This window comes from Saimiri boliviensis, chromosome 16 (assembly GCF_048565385.1).
Source record: "Saimiri boliviensis isolate mSaiBol1 chromosome 16, mSaiBol1.pri, whole genome shotgun sequence".
NCBI lineage: Eukaryota > Metazoa > Chordata > Mammalia > Primates > Cebidae > Saimiri > Saimiri boliviensis.
The window spans coordinates 63,819,602-63,836,652 of record NC_133464.1 but is presented as its reverse complement, the minus strand read 5'-3'; the positions used below and the strand labels follow the sequence as shown (position 1 = coordinate 63,836,652).

General features: G+C 35.5%; 1 protein-coding gene across 6 annotated transcripts in view; it reads right to left on the bottom strand.

Moving 5' to 3' along the window:
• Positions 1–17,051, bottom strand: part of ZC3H13 (zinc finger CCCH-type containing 13) — an 84,701-nt gene that overhangs the window by 28,588 nt on the left and 39,062 nt on the right. For all 6 annotated transcript variants that reach the window (XM_003934357.3, XM_039473279.2, XM_074387735.1 and 3 more), the window contains exon 8: positions 13,605–13,802. In XM_003934357.3, coding sequence (XP_003934406.1) covers positions 13,605–13,802 — 198 coding nt within the window. The remainder of the gene's footprint in view (positions 1–13,604; positions 13,803–17,051) is intronic.

Below are 17,051 nucleotides of genomic sequence, written 5' to 3'. Positions count from 1 at the left end.
TAACCTCTGACAGTGTGAACAAGTACTTGGTAGGAGAAAACCCACAAACTACGGCAAAACATACTACTGAGATCTAGATAGAAAGTGCTGTGAGAATGCCTGTAAATTTAAGGCTATGGAAAAATGGGAGCTAGCATCAGCTAAGGCAAACAAAAAATCCAAGCTGCTTGGGTTGACATTTAGGATTATGAAAGAACCTAGAGTTAAGGAAAGAATAACAAAATATATACACTGTCTTTAACTTAAATAATCTGTCTTCACTGTGGGCAGCATGAACTGAGAGTTACTTGGTTCAACTAAGGCTTCCTCTATTCCCTTCAAATAATTTTCCTTCACTGCTACCAAACAACATGTAACTTCATGGTAATCATTACGCACATCTGAATCACTCCAAGAGTCTATCATGCTTGGGTCCTGTCCACACTTTTGTGCAGTAACTAAGCAGCAGCAGGAAATAATGTTTAAAAAATAACCTTCTAGATGCCCAGATAAATATTCTTCAAAGCAATCAGCTCAAGAGCTAAAAGCTTATTTTTAAAAATTCTGATTTTTTAAGTCAACGTACTTCTGAAATTATCTTCAGTGTCTATGATAAATTTTTTTTTGGATGTGCAATGATGGCACAAATCATTATTGATTCTAAACCAGTTTCTCAACCCTAGCACTATGACATTTTGTACTAGGTAACTCTTTGGAGGAGGGGGAGTGTCTTGTACACTATATATAGGATGTTTAACAGCATCCCTGGCCTCAACTCACTAGATGCCAACAGCATCCCTCCCATTCCAAGTCATGACAGTAAAAAATTACTCCAGACAATGTCAAATGTCCTCTGCGAGGAAAAATCACATCCAGTTGAGAACCTCTACCTTAAACTATACTGTTTATAAATGATGCCTTAGTAAACCTTTTATCAATAAAATATTTCAATCTATAAACTAAATGTTACTAAGTCAAGAGAGCGATCTAATATGTCAGAAAGAATTTGCAGAAAATAATTTAGGCAAATAAAAATACATTTTGGATAACCACTGATTAAAATAAAAAGTCAGCTAACTAGACCATTACACTCACCTAAAAATCAAGTTTTCTTGATTAAAGTTTATACTTTTAATAAAATAGTGATTCCTTTCTACTAAAAAAATAGCCATAAGCCACTAAAATTTAATTGACTCTAAACAGAAATTTATTGACTTAACAGATAATAGTATGAGTGGAAATACTCAATGGGTCTTAGCCAGATGTGGAAAACTATTTATGATCAATGCCCATTTAAATGCATCCTACTGAACAGAAAAATCCCTGCAAGAGTAAAAATTAGAGTCAGTATTGTCTGGTGCTTTTCAATTTCAATTTCATTAGGTTCTAGTCAATTTATTTTTATTTTTGCGGGGACAAGGTCTCTCCGTCACCCATCCTAGAATATAATGGCATGATCACGGCTCACTGTACCCTTAGCTTTCTAGGCTCAAGTGATCCTCCCACCTCAGTCTCTTGAGCAGCTGGGGACTACAGGCACATGCCACCACACCCAGCTAATTTATTTTATTTTTTATAGAGACAAGGTCTCACTATGTTGCTGCAGTTGGTCTTGAACTCTTGCTCAAGCAATCATCTTGCCTCAGCCTCCTAAAGTGCTGGGATTATAGGCATGAGCCACCACAGTTGGTGGTTCTCGTTAACTTAAAAAACTAAAGAATGGATCTCTACTGAACTGATATTTTGGTTACTTCTGAGTTTATTTCTGGGGTATTTGAAATTGTTTCAAGTAAAAAATACAAAAGAAAGAAAAATTTAAAAAAACAATTGTTTCAAGAATGTCTACAATAGCCTTCAGTGATTAGTGCATAAAACTTAAAAAGACAAAATAGTTTATATATACTACCTTTAAAAAACACATTAGGGGCCAATCACGTTCCTATTCAACTTAGTGTCTATAGCATGGAAGAAAAACTTCAAACTTAGGATAATCAAACTATTATATTAAGGTCAGAACACTAACGTGTTGTCAAGTAATGGCTTCGGCTTTTTTCTCCTTACCCAACCTTCACTTATGTCCATTGTGCATACATAAAAGGTGTGACTCTAAGTAATGAAACTGTCTTGAAATCTGATGAAAATTAATACTACTTTGGCTACAGACGATTACAGAGATACTGTAAAGTACATTTCTACTTAGAATAAAAGTAACTTCAGATTAGTCTTATGCTTTATAATTGACTGGTTTCTTATCTGAGGAAAAAAAATGAAAATCAAATAAAAAAGGAAAGTTTACTTAATGAAGAGAAGCTTCATACCTTAAAACAAAAATCTGTATAATGTAAGCAAAAGCATTGTGATTTATTGTATACAGGGAAAGTTGATCTTTAGTCTGACAGATTCCAATCAAACAATTTTCAGTGCTGCTATAATTAAGACATGATGTGGTGTGGAATGAGAATACTCAGGGTATATTTCATTTTGGGAAAAAATGTGAAAAGTTAAGAAATTTAAAAATAAAAACTCCTCTGATTCAAAATGCAAGTAATTTCAACTATAAACTAATAATGTTTACCCCAGACTTTCTGAAAAACAGTACAGCAATTTTTCTCTCAAAAAATGGTTTCTATTTCTCAAATATGAAAATATGCTTACATAATGCAACATTCATATTTTAACCTTTAAAAAATCATATAAAATGTATACATTTTTTAAAAACAAAAGTAATATGAGCACTACCAAAATCAACTGTTTTCAGTGATAAAGTACAACATAATACACATTTCACAAGTAGAAATATTTAGGTTCTATTATTTTACATATGAAATTTATTCTATTAAATCATTTTAATTCATTCAACAAATATTAAGTGAGCACCTACTAAGCTCCAAGTATTATTTTTGGCAATGAGGATGCAGAATTGAAGAGAACAAACAAAACCACTACCATCATAATAGTAATGACATTATTAATAGCATGTAACACATATATTGTTACTATGTGCACGACACTATTTTAAGTGCTTGTCATATATTAACTCAATCTTTATGACAATCTAATAAGGTAATTGAATGTGATGGTGAATTTTACATGTCAACACAATCCATTTATGCCTAGTGTTTCATAATTGGAACGCTAAGCTTGTGGGAATTATTTATATCCTACTGTTCAAGGTCATGGCCAAGGTCTGATTTTTCACAAAAAAATTTGCAGCTTCTGGCACAAATGGGTTAACTGGTTCATGAAATGCCCAGATACCTGGCTAAACATTATTTCTGAATATGTCAGTGAGGACTTCCTAAAAGACTTTGGCATGTGAATCAGTAAACTGAGTAAAGCAGATGGCCCTGATCAATGTGTGTATCATCCGATCCACTGAGGACCTGAATAGAACAAAAAGGTGAAGGAAGGCTGCGTTCTCTGTTTGCCTGACTGCTTGAGCTGGACATTGATCTGCCCTTGGTTCTCAGGCCTTAGAGCCTGACTGGAATCCATACGATCAGCTCTCTACCTCTCACGCTTCTGAACTACACCACCAGCTTTCCTGGGTCTCCAGCTTGCGGCCAGATCATAGGGCTTTATTGCCTCCATAAATGCATGAGCCAATTCCTTAAGTAAATCTCATTCTAGACACATCTTCTATTGGTTCAGTTTCTCTGGAAAACCTTGACTAATACACTGAGGGAGGACTGGAAACCAGTCTATCTAGTAACAGAGTCTATGATCTAGGGAGCAAACCAACAAGGACAAAGCAAGACAATTTCTGCTAATTAATATAACACAGTAAATTAAAAAGGACAACAAAGTAGAACTGTTGGGGCCAAAAAACCACAATAAGTATATGCTTTTTACTCTTGGAGCTTAAAAACAATCTACATGTGTGCGGCACAAATACCTGCATTTGTCTTTTTCTAACCCTTGATCACAAAACACAAAGTATGTCAGAATGACTACTTTAGGCTGCTTGGTAAGGAAAGAACCTTTACTGGAGGATACTTGAGTCAGTGCTGAAGATCTGAGGGGAGAGCTTTAGGATCAATAAGCACAAAGGAGGCAGGAGGGATCTTGATGTATACGAATAGAAAGAAGCCAAGTAGAACCACAATTTATTAGAGAACAGAGTTTCATGAGAGAGAATCAGAAAGCAGGCAGAGCCAGATATGAGCCACAGGTCATAGTAAAAGTCTAGATTCTAAGCGTGAGACAAAGCACTGGAGAGTGTTAGGCAGGTAAGTGCCACTTAAAATATAACAAGGTCTTACTTGTCTAAATAAACCTGCAAGATGTGGGAAAGAAAATGCTTTTGTGTGATTTGTTTTACACCTAGTAGCTTGCTAGTCTTTTGCAGCAGGGTAAATACTCCCTGGAAAAGGAATCACTGAACAGTCTACAGAACTAGGAGGACACCTGTCTATGGGAATCTTTTAAAAGATCACTCCTCCATAAATACATGATGATACGTGTAAAACAGAATTGATTAAAAAAAAACCAAACACCTCATGTAAGCTCTAGATAATACAAGAAAATCTTTACTGAAGTACTAATAATTTTGTTCAGACTTCATTTTTGCACGCCAGCAGTGAAGTACAGTTGACTCTTGAACAACACAAGTCTGAACTGCATGGGCCCATATGTGAGTTTTCTTCTGCCTCTGCCAGCCTTGAGACAGCAAGAACAACCCCTCCTTTTTGAACGCCTCCTAGCCTCCTTTTCAAAGGGTAGACCTTTATAATGATCCACTTTCACTTAATGAATAGTAAATATATTTTCCCTTCCTCATGATTTCCTTAACATTTTCTTTTATCTAGTTTACTTTGTTATAAGAATACAGTATATAATGCAAATAACATGCAAAATATGTGTTAATCTAATGTTTATGTTATCAGTAAAGTTTCCAGTTAACAGTGGGCTATTAGTAGTTAAGTTTGGGGGGAGTCAAAAGTTATACGAGGATTTTCAGCTACTCAGGGGGTTGATCCCCTCATTCATTGTTCAAGGGTCAACTGTAATTTCAGAAATTTCAATTTAAGAATAAAAAATGTTGAAGACAACCCTTAAATTAACCCAACCTTTAATGCTATTCAAATCTGGAATAATTAAACAATTAATACAACTTTTATGAAATGCAGCTCAAGATAAGAGCCTTACACAGACTTATTCAACAACTTGGCTTGAACTAAAAACTGTACCTACCAATGTGATCAAGGGTTAGAAGAAGACAAATAGCTGATATTCCTGCCACACACATGTAGATTGTTTTCAAGCTCCAAGAGTAAGAGAATCAATATTTCAAATACAATAAAACCCAGAAACAACACACACTGCCAGAAGACAACTGGCTCCTTCTGCTTGGTGGAACCAGTTAAAGTTACTACTTTCTGCTGGGGATAAGGTAGGGTGGCAAGAATATGAAGCAGAAGACCACACCAGGCCAAGAAATAGTAGGCGATCCAGTTTTGGAAGAGGAAGGTCAAGAAGTCCCTGATCTGCATTTCCCAGACAAAATACCTCCTCAGATCAGGTCACTGGGTGCCAAACAAGGGAGATTTCTGAAATCCCCACCAATGGCCTGGAAGTCCCATCCAGTCACAGGGCCCAAAATTCTTCCGGTGGTCATTTAACTGTCAGTGAAAAAAAAAAATGCCACCACTTGGCACCAAACCAGCCAGATTAGGATGGATTTTGATAGCGAAGGGTGGGGGCTATTTTATTAATGTCATTATAATAACACAGCCCTACATTTTTTACTGAATTGACTCCATATTATGCATATTTAACTGAATCAATTACTGGAACAGGACTAAACTTCCCAACCACCTGCTGCTACTAAAAACCTCTCTGAAAAACACTTCAGAACAGCCTTCCTCAAGTCTCCAATTTTGCAAAGCATATTGGACAAAACATAAAAGTACAATTATTTAAGGTCATAAACTCTCTCTAGATATGAGTTCTCTTCTGAATTCAACAAATTTTCCCAACATTACCCCTACTAAAGAGAGTCCAAGCCTTAGTTCACTTGACTAAATGTGAAAGGCTTCTTTTTTATCCATTGTGAATGAGTTGTTTTGATGTTTATAAAATGATTTCATTCTTAACACAACCCTTTCATAAGCTCAGTGTGCAATATAGTCATGTTTGGTTATATTACAAAACCCACATATTTGGAAACACTATTTTATATATATACACACACACACAAACACACACACACACACACCCGCCCCCACCACCAACACCACCATCATCACATTATTCTACTTGTACTAATAAAGCTTTTGGAAATATTTTTGCTCACTGCTGCAATACCAGCTTTAGAACAGGTACTAACGTACTAACTGTTGGATGAATAAATGAATTAACATTTTACTTCAGCACACGTCCTCCTAGTAAGCTTCCTGAGGCTTCACCAGAAACAGATGCTGGAGCCATGTTTGTTGTACAGCCTGCAGAACCATGAGCCAATTAAACTTCTTTTTTTAATAAGTTACCTTGTCCCAGGTATTTCTTTTTAGCAATACAAGAACAACCTGAAACAGCTACTGTCAAGTAATACGCAGATTTCCACATTCAAGTAAATGTGTTGGAATGATTTTTTATTTTTTTTGGTAATTAGCTATGCTCTGAGCACTTTCTCATTTGACCACAAAGTCCTACAACCTAGCATTATGATAAAAACATACCACCTGTAAATAAAACCATACTGAAACCAAAATATCTGGCAGAATGAGCTACATGCAATTGATAGACGATTTTTTCCTGATTATTATCCAAGAAGATTTTGTGTTTAAACTCTTGTTCCTAAAATACTACTAATGTATTGGTTTACTTTCCTGATTTAGCATGCAAAAGTATAAATATATACTATATACACTGATAAAAGCAAGTATTACAGATCTACCAAAACATTGTAAATAAACATTCAATTTAGGATTATCTAAACATAATAGGTGAGGAATACTGACACAAGTATTCCCCTCAGAAATTATCTTTCTGACTAAATGCCTAAAATAAACTTAATTTCCCTTTGATTTACATCTCTTCTAAACAACTTACAGGAAAAAAAATTAGTTTGTTGGGTTCTTACTACAGTAGTCCCTGGTTAATTGCTGTTTTGCTTTCCCTAGTCAACCACAGAAAAATACTAATGAAAACTTCCAGAAATAAACAATTCATATGTTTTAAATTGCACACAGTTCTGACTGGCACAGTGAAATCTCCTGTCATTCCACTCTATCCCAACTTGCACATGAATCATCACTTTGTCTAGCAAATCTACACTGTATGCACTCCCTGCTCATTAATCACTTTGTAGCCATCTCAGTTATCATACTGACTTGCAGTTTGGCAATAACAGTATTTATGCAGTTTGAGTAATCCTTATTTTACTTAATAATGGCCCCAAAGTGCAAAAAGGAGTAATGCTGCCAATTTGAATGTGCCAAAAAAAAGAAAGTCATAAAGTACTTCCATTGAGTGAAAATATGAAAGTTCTTAAGGAAAGAAGAAAAACTGGTTGCTGAGGTTGCAAAAATCTACAAGAAGGAGGAATCTTCTATAGATAAAACTATGAATAAGGAAAAAGAAATTCATGCATAGTATATTCAGGGTTCAGTACTATCTGCCATTTCTGGCATCTGCTGGTGGTCTTGGAATGTATTCCCTGAGGTTAAGGGGGTAGAACTACTGTATTTTACTATTTTCTATAAAAAGTAGGTTGTGGAAAGTTTATTTTAAAAAACATTATGGGAAATTGCTATATTTTCTGAAAGCAGAGTAAAAAATCCAAAAGGCTTTTTCTTTGCATAAATGAGTAGTATTCAGGTTTTGATCAACACTGCATAAATAAATCAAACCTGAGTAAAGTTGGAAGACACTAATAACATTAAGAGCTGCAGTCTCTACATTATTCAATTAAAAATTAGCCACATGACAGAATTTCATATTAAACTAACAAATACTCTGGAAAAAACTTGACATACCAGTGACAGTTTGGGAGTAAAGTACTCAAATCTTTGACATCAGGTTAGTGTCCTAGGCTTCAAGAATAATTCAGGATTCTAACATTTTTTTGGAGAGGGGAAATTCATGAACTTTTCTAGAAGGCTATGGGCACTCTCCCTCACCAACACATACACACAGGCAAAGTTTTATACCTAACTCACGAAGCTTGTGGACCCCTAAAATCCACCAACGAACTTTGGGTTAGGAGCACCATATAGAAGGCTGGACAGCTGAGACGCAGAGAACAGGCAGAAGGATTTAAAGTCAGAGGATCACGCAGCATTGTTGCATCTCCTGTGCCATGTGTATGCAAAGCTATGCCATGTAAATGGGAAATTCAATAGAAAGCCATCCTTTAAGAAATGTAAGCAACTGCTTATATCCAGTAAGCCTAATGGATATAAGAAAAAAAACCCAAAGCCAAAGCCCACATATTTGGAAACACTATTTTACACACACACACACACACACACAGACACACATACACCATCACTATATTACTTCTACCCATACTAACAAAGCTCTTGGAAATACTTTTGCTCACTGCTGCAATACCAGCTTTAGAACAGATATTTAAGCAACTGTTGGATGAATGAATTCGCAATTTTACTTAAACACAATACCTTCCAGTAACCAAAATACTACTAATACGCCCATTATAACATTTAAAATATTTTTAAAGGACAATTTTTTCCAAAACGCATTTAGATACTAATCTTTAATTACATTTCTTATCAATTTGAAGGCAGTTACAAAGATACCGTTTAGTTTTAAAATTAATACAAGTACACCTCAGAAACGTTATGAGTTTGGTTCTCACAATAAAGCAAATATCACAGTAAAGCGAGCCACACAATTTTTTTGGCTTCCTAGTACACACAAAAGTTATATTTATACTATATTGTAGTCTATTAAGTGTGCAACAAATTTATATCTAAAAAGGTACATAACTTAATTGTAAAAAATACTTTATTGTTTAAAAAAATGCTAACAATCATCTAAGCCTTCAGAGAGTTGTAACCGTTTTGAGTTAGGGTATTACCTTGATGCTGATGGCTGTTGACTGACAAGGGTAGACACTGCAAAAGGCTGGGGAGGCTGTGGCAATTTCTTAAAATAAGACAATGATGGCCGGGCACGGTGGCTCAAGCCTGTAATCCCAGCACTTTGGGAGGCCGAGGCGGGTGGATCACGAGGTCAATAGATCGAGACCATCCTGGTCAACATAGTGAAACCCCGTCTCTACTAAAAATACAAAAAAATTAGCTGGGCATGGTGGCGCGTGCCTGTAATCCCAGCTACTCAGGAGGCTGAGGCAGGAGAATCGCCTGAACCCAGGAGGCGGAGGTTGCGGTGAGCCGAGATCGCGCCATTGCACTCCAGCCTGGGTAACAAAAGTGAAACTCCGTCTCAAAAAAAAAAAAAAAAAAAAAAATAAGACAATGATGAAGTTTGTCACACCAATTGACTCTTCCTTTCATAAAAAATTTATCTGTAGCAAGTGTGCTGTTGGCTAGCATTTTACCCACAGTAGAACTTTCAAAACTGTAGTCACCTGGGCATGGCAGCTCAAGCCTATAACTGCAATGTTTTGGGAGGCCGAGGCAGGAGGATCACCTGAGCCCAGGAGTTCAAGATCAGTCCACATCTCTCCAAACAATTTTTTAAAATTAGCTGAGTGTAGCGGTGCATGCCTGTTAAGTCCAGCTATTCAGGAGGTTGAGGTAGGAAGATCACTTGACCACTTGATGGGAGGCGGAGGCTACAGTGAGCTGGGTTCGCGCCAGTGCACAAAAGTCCGGGTAATAGTGAGATACAGTGAGCTGAGATCACACTAGTGCACTTAAGTCTGGGTAACAGCGAGAACAAAGGTAAAAAAGAGCACACATACCCACAAACACACAAAACAAACCTGAGCTCAGTCCTCTCAAACACTGATGCTGCCTTGTCAACGAAGTTTATGTGATACTCTCAATTCTTTGGTGTCATTGTCATTTAAAAAATGTTTCTAGCATCTTCACCAGGAGTAGATTCCATCTCAAGAAACCACTTTCTTTGTTCATCCACATGAAGCAACTCCTCATCCGTTCAAGTCTGATCTGAGATTGCAGCAATTCAGTTACATCTTTAGGATATACTTTTAATTCTAGTTCTCTTGCTATTTCTACCACATCTGCAGTTACTTCTTCAATAAAGTCTTGAACCTCTCAAAGTCATTCATGAAAGTTGTAATCAACTTCTAACTCCTGTAAATATTAATATTTTGACCTCCTCCTACAAATGACAAATGTTCTTAATGACATCTTGAATGGCAAATCCTTTCCAACAGTTTTCAATTTACTTTGCTCAGATCCATCAGAGAAATCACTATCCGTCACAGCTGTGGCCTTATAAAATGTATTTTTTAAATAGTAAGACTCAGTCTTTGATCCATGGGCTGTAGAGTGCCTTTTGTCTTAGCAGGCATGAAACTATTAATCTCTTTGTACATCTTCATCAGAACTCCTTTGTAAACAGGCACATCGTAAACAAGCAGTAGTATTTTGTAATGAATCTTTTTTTCCTGAGCAATAGGTCTCAATAGTGGGCTTAAAATAGTTAGTAAACCATGCTGTAAACAGATGTACTGCCATCCATGCTTGTTGTTCCACTTACATACAGAGCACGGGCAGAGTAGATTTTAGCATAATTCTTAAAAATCCTAGGATTTTCAGAATGGTAAATGAGCACTGGTTTCACCTTAAAACCCACAGTTGCATTATCCCCAAATGAGAGTCAACCTGTTCTTTGGATTTCTGAAGCCAAGCATTGACTTCTCTGTGGAGATGAACATGTTGGATGCCATACTCTTCCAATAAGGCTATATCAACTACGTTGAAAATTTGTTTAGTGTGGCCAACATCAATTCTTATCTAGATCTTCTGGATAACTTGCTGCTGCTGCTTCATCAGAATGTGCTGCTTCATCTTGTTCTTTTATGCTATGGAGACGGCTTCATTAGTTAAACATCATGAAGTAACCTCTGATAGCTTCAAACTTTTTTCCTCCAGCTTCCTTATCTCATTCAGCCTCAAAAGAATTAGAAAGGACCTTGCTCTGGATTAGGCTCTGGCTTAAAGGAATGTTATGGTTGATTTTAATTGTGGCTGCTTTGATCTTTTATCCAGACCACTCAAACTTCTTCTACATCAGCAATATGGCTGTTTTTTCTTTCTTTTCATTCATGTGTTCATTGGAGTAACACTTTAAATTTCCTTCAAGAACTTTTCCTTTGTATTCACAACTTAGCTAACTGGCACAAGAGGTCTAGGTTGACAACCTAAGTTTTCAATATGCCTTCCTCACTAAGCTTAATTACTTCTAGCTTTTGATTTAAATTAGAGACTCCTGCTTTTTACTTGAACACTTAGAGGCCACTGTAGGCTTATTAGTTGGCCTAATTTCAATATTGTTGTATCTCAGCGAATAGAGAGGCCCAAGGAGAAGCAGATAGACAGGGGACTAGCCAGTCAGTAGAATAGTCAGAACATACACATTTGCAGATTAAGTTCACTGTTTTCTATGAGTGCAGTTCATGGTGCCCCAAAATAATTACAATGGTAATGTAGACAATTACTGGTCACAGTCCACCATAACAGATATAATAATTATGAAAAAGCCTGAAATATTTCAAGAATTACAAAATGTGAAAGAGACACAAAGTGAGCACATTATTGGAAAAATGGCACTGATAGTCTCGTTTAATGCAGAGATGCCACAAATCTTCCATTTGGAAAAATACACAACACCTGCGAGGTACAATAAAATGGGAGTGCCTGTAATTTCTTTATCCAGAGTAATGGAGACAAATGAAAATAACGGCCCCACCTAAAAACTGTATTAAATTACCTCTTCCTAAAGCAAAATGTCCTTTTTCAACCTTGTCACCTATGGCTTTAGAACTCCAGTGTGTGCAGATCAAGTATTTATAGAATCTTCCCATATTCCTAGCTCTGTTGTTTCATGTTCTTAGAACAAAATAAACAAACAAACAAACAAACCAAGTTCAGATTTAGCTACATAACTAAGTTAACAGGTGAGTTCCATACATACTATTTAGGAATAACCCAGGGAGAAAAACTGAAAAATGAAGGATTAGCCTGGATAATATTCAATTCCTCATAATACAAATGTTTTTACCATTAAAATGATAAACTACCTAGGAATATGTGTTAAGAACCATCTCTCAGAGACTTCTTGGTCAAAATACCAAAATAAAAGTACAAAGAACCATTAGGGAAAGCTAAAGCCTTTACTCATATAAAGTCAATCAGCAAGAACATTTACACGTAATTTTCACAAATACACCTCTTGGACTGAGTAAAATACAGAGTATATTTCAAGAAAACATATTTAAGAACTGTGAAGGCTCCAGTTAACCATTCTCTTGTATGTCAAGAAGACACAATTAACAGGGTGAAAAAAAAAGCAACTTATGGAATAGGAAAAACTATTTTTAAATCTTATCTGTGATAAGGGGTTAATATCCAGAATATATAGCAAACTCCTAGAACTCAACAGAAAAAAAATCAAACAACCCAATTAAAAAATAGGCAAAGAATTGGAAAGACATTTTACAAAGAAAATATACAAATGGCCGACAAGTACATGAAAGGATGTTCAACATGACTATTCATCAGAGAAATGCAATCAAAACTTTCATGGGATAACACCTCGCCTCAATGAGATAAACACACCTCTTCGAATGGCTACTATAAAATAAATAAACCAAAACAGAAGATAAGTGTTGGTGAAAGTATGGAGAAACTGGAACACTTGTGTACTGTCGGTGGGAACGTACAACAGTTCAACTGCCATGGAAAACAGTATGGAGGCTTTCCAAAAACTTAAAAATAGAATTATCATATGATCCAGAAATTCTACTGGGTATATACACAAAAGAACTGGAAGCAGGGTCTCAAAGGGATTATTTACACACTCATGCTCACCTTGGCACTATCAACAATAGCCAAGAGGTGAAAGAACCCAAACAGCCATCAAAAGGATGAACGGATAAATAAAATGTGGCATGTACATACAATGTAATGTTATTCAGCCTTGTCACATGCTACAGCAAGAAGAAACCCTGAGGACAGTCTGCTAAGTGAAATAAGCCTGTCACAAAAAGACAAACACTGTATGATTCCATGTATATGAGGTATCTGAAGTAGGCAAATTCAGAGAAACACAAAATAGGATGGTAGTTACCAGGACCTGGAGAAAGGTGGAAAGGAATTTTTTTTTATAGATATAGTTTCTGATTTGCAAAATGACAAAGTTCTGGAGAATTGTTTCATAATATGAATACACTTAACACTACTAAACTGTAAACTTTTAAATGATTAAGATGATACATTTTGTTTTTTACCACAATTAAAAAAATCAAATTTAAATTGTAAAAGTTAATGTTTACTGAATTATCCATGACTTATAATAGACAATTATGGGAATTATTAAAATAAACATACATACTATTGTAAACAAAACTAAGAAACTCAATACAATAATGCCCAAAAGTTTCTGAAAAGTAAATGTTCTATATTCCACAAAAGTTAATATTGCTAATAACACACAATCCTACTTACCTTGGCTTGTCTCTTTTTTCTCTTTGTCTTTCAAAATCTCGTCCTCTGTCTTTTCCATCTCTTGGTTTTTCTTCTATCCTGTCTTTTATTTTATATTTTTCTTTGTATTTTTTCCCCAGAGCAATATCTTCTGGTATAGGAGGGGGTGGACTAGGAGTACGTGGTCCTTTCTTTTTACTTTGGTTGCTTTTTGAATTTCTGAAGGTTACACAAAGCTATCATTAGAGGTTCAAATATGCCAACAGGATATTTTTTAAAGCACTTTGTATTATTTACTCTTTATTAATCTATATACTACTAACCAATATCCAAAAGAAGAAGAAGAAAAAAAAACCCTAACAAATGGATGAAGAATTTATTTACTTGATACTTATTTTGTTAACACTGCTTATTATTATATTAAAGGGCAGGTTTCTGAGAAAAGATTCAGGTAAAACAGGAAGAGACTCAGAAAAGATACTAATACAATGACTGTTTAAACTGGATTTTTAAAGACATATAGAAAAGTAGACAAAGTAAAAAATCACCTATAATTCTACTACCCAAGGAGAACTATTTTTAACATCTTGAATATTTACATACTTTTGCCATATCTCTTTCTCTGTCTATTCATTTAAAACTGGATATTCACATGTAAAAGAAAGAAGCTTAACCTTTATATTTTATGAGATTAAAACAAAACAAAACAAAAAAACCTTAAAATACATACCTAAACATAAGACCAAAACCTATAAAAATCCCAAAAGAAAATATAGAAGAAAGCTTCATAATATTGGATTTGGCAATGATTTCTTGGCTATGACACCAAAGGCACAGGTAACAAAGCAAAAATAGACAAAAAGAATTACATCAAATTTTAAAACTTTTGCATGTCAAAGGACACAATCAACAAAGTGAAAAGGCAACTCACAGAATGGGAGAAAATATGTGCAAATCGTATATACATATGGTCACAACTATTTTCTCTCATCATTGGAAGTGGCTGTGTGTGTGTCATACACATTCATGGAATATCCTATCACAGTATTTTGTAATATTTTAAAATACTGTACATAGACATAGTGTGAACATCTTTCTGTAACAAGTAGATTTAGGTTTGGCACGGTGACTTACGCCTGTAGTCCCAGCACTTTGGGAGGCCGGAGTGGGCAAATTACTTGAGGTCAGGAGACCAGCCTGGCCAACATGGTGAAATCATACCTCTACTAAAATTACAAAAACTAGCCGGGCGTGGTGGTGGGTGCCTGTAATTTCAGTTACTTGAGAAGCCAAGGCAGGAGAATCACTTGAACCTGGGAGGCAGAGGTTGCAGTGAGTTGAGATCGTGCCACTGCACTCTAGCCTGAGTGACAGAGACTCAAAATAAATTTTTAAAAAAGCAGATTTAGGTAATCATTTTTATAGACTGTATAAAACTTCCTTGAATAGATGCTCCAAAACTTTTTAAAACAATTTCATAGTTTTTCAGGTGGCTTCCAGGTTTTCATCATTATTTAAAAAAAAAAAATTCTATCATTTACAAATGAAATACCAACCATTGTCAGTATATATTCATCATAAATCTTTGAATCTTATTTAAGAAATTTTTCCCAACTCTGAGGTCACAAAGACAGTCTCCTAAAATTTTGTAATTTTGCCTTTCACATTTGTCTTTAACCTATTTGTAACTGATTTTTGGATATAGACTTTGTTCTTTAACTGCCTCTTTTTGGTATTTTAAGCAATTTTAAGTAAGCAGTAGAACTTTGATCCCATACATTCAAAACTGGCTGTCTTTGCCTCTAAACAACAGTTTGATTGAATATAACATTTTCGTGTCAAAATCCTTTTTACCTCAGAGCTCTATAGTTAAAATATTTTGTAACATTTAATGTTGTAGGTAAGAAATCCAAAGAAAATCAAATTTTTTGCTATTCAGGTAAGCTAATTTTTCTGTTGTCCTGTTTGTGAACATTATCCCTTGAAAGTTACTCACTGGAAAAAGATTTCCACTAAGTCCAGGTATTTTTTAAAAAATCTTTTCCAGCATTAAATGAACTGTTTTAATCTGAAACTTCAAACATTTTACTCAATTTCTATTTTTATTTCACAACTTCTCCTTATGACCCATGTCTCTGTAGTTCTTTTTATTATACAGTTACTGTATCTCTTGGATCTTTCCTCCATTTAGATTTCTCTGTCATTTCCATTTTTCCTGCTTTTTTTAGGATCTTAAATCTGTCTTTATACTCAGTACATTTTAAAATAGTACGCATTTTGCTTGGTAATCTCATTGTTTTGCCTTTTTTTTTTTTTTTTTTTTTTTTTTCTGATGGTGTCTCACTCTGTTGCCCAGGCTGGAGTGCAGTGGCATGATCATGGCTCACTGTGGCCTTGACCTCCAGGGCTCAAGTGATCCTCATGCCTCAGCCCAGAGTAGCTAGGAATACAGGTGCATGCCACCATACCTGGCTAATTTTGTATTTAGAGACAGGGTTTTACCACATCCGATGGGTCTCAAACTCTTGAGCTCAAGAGATCTGCCTACCTTAGACCACTGCAACTGTCCTATTAGTCCTATTCTGTTATTTTCCATTTGAACTATTTTTTCTTTTAAAATATTGTTGTTCAAGGTGGCACCATCCAGATGGATAAACTGGCTCATGTGATCTGTGGTCCCCACCCAGCAGCTGACTCAGCACAATAACACAGCTTTGACTCCCTATGATTTCATCTCTGACTTGACCAATCAGCACTCCCAGCTCACTGGCTTCCCCCAGTCTCCCTGCTGTCCCCCCGCCAGGTTGTCCTTTAAAGCTTTGATCCCCAAATGCTTGGGGAGACTGATTTAATAATAAAACTCCAGTCTCCTGCAATAAAATAAAATAAAATATAGTCGTTCACAGATTTTTTTCCCATGATCAACTGCTTTCATCCTGTAAATGCAATATCCTCACAAATTGGACTCAACTTATAAATTAATCTATAATTTAAGTTTGTTCCTGTTTTCTGTATTAATGTTTCTGTGTAAGTCATTTGTTCTGAGTGTTCAGTCTGGTACTGGGTTTGCAAGTAGCCTTTTTCATACATCTGGTGAGTTTTCACTACCTACTAATTTCACTTTCTATTGATATTTGTGAATGAGGACCTAGGCCTAAATCCTAGAACTTATTTCTTATTATGCTGAATTCTCAGGTCCCAAGACTTCTTAGCTATAAAAAAATAAATAGTACCTACCTCAATATTGCTGGCAATATTTTAAAAGCACTTGACTCATAGTGAGCATTCAGAAAATGTAGCTCTCTTAGTCCTCATCCCTATTTCTTATTATCATTGATAGAGTTAACCATGTGAACAAGCAAGAAATCACTAAAATATGATGACTACATCTACTTTTCATTCTTGTCTTCTGCCAACAACTAACTATATTAGCCACATCTCATTGTATATTCTTGAGATGACTCAATC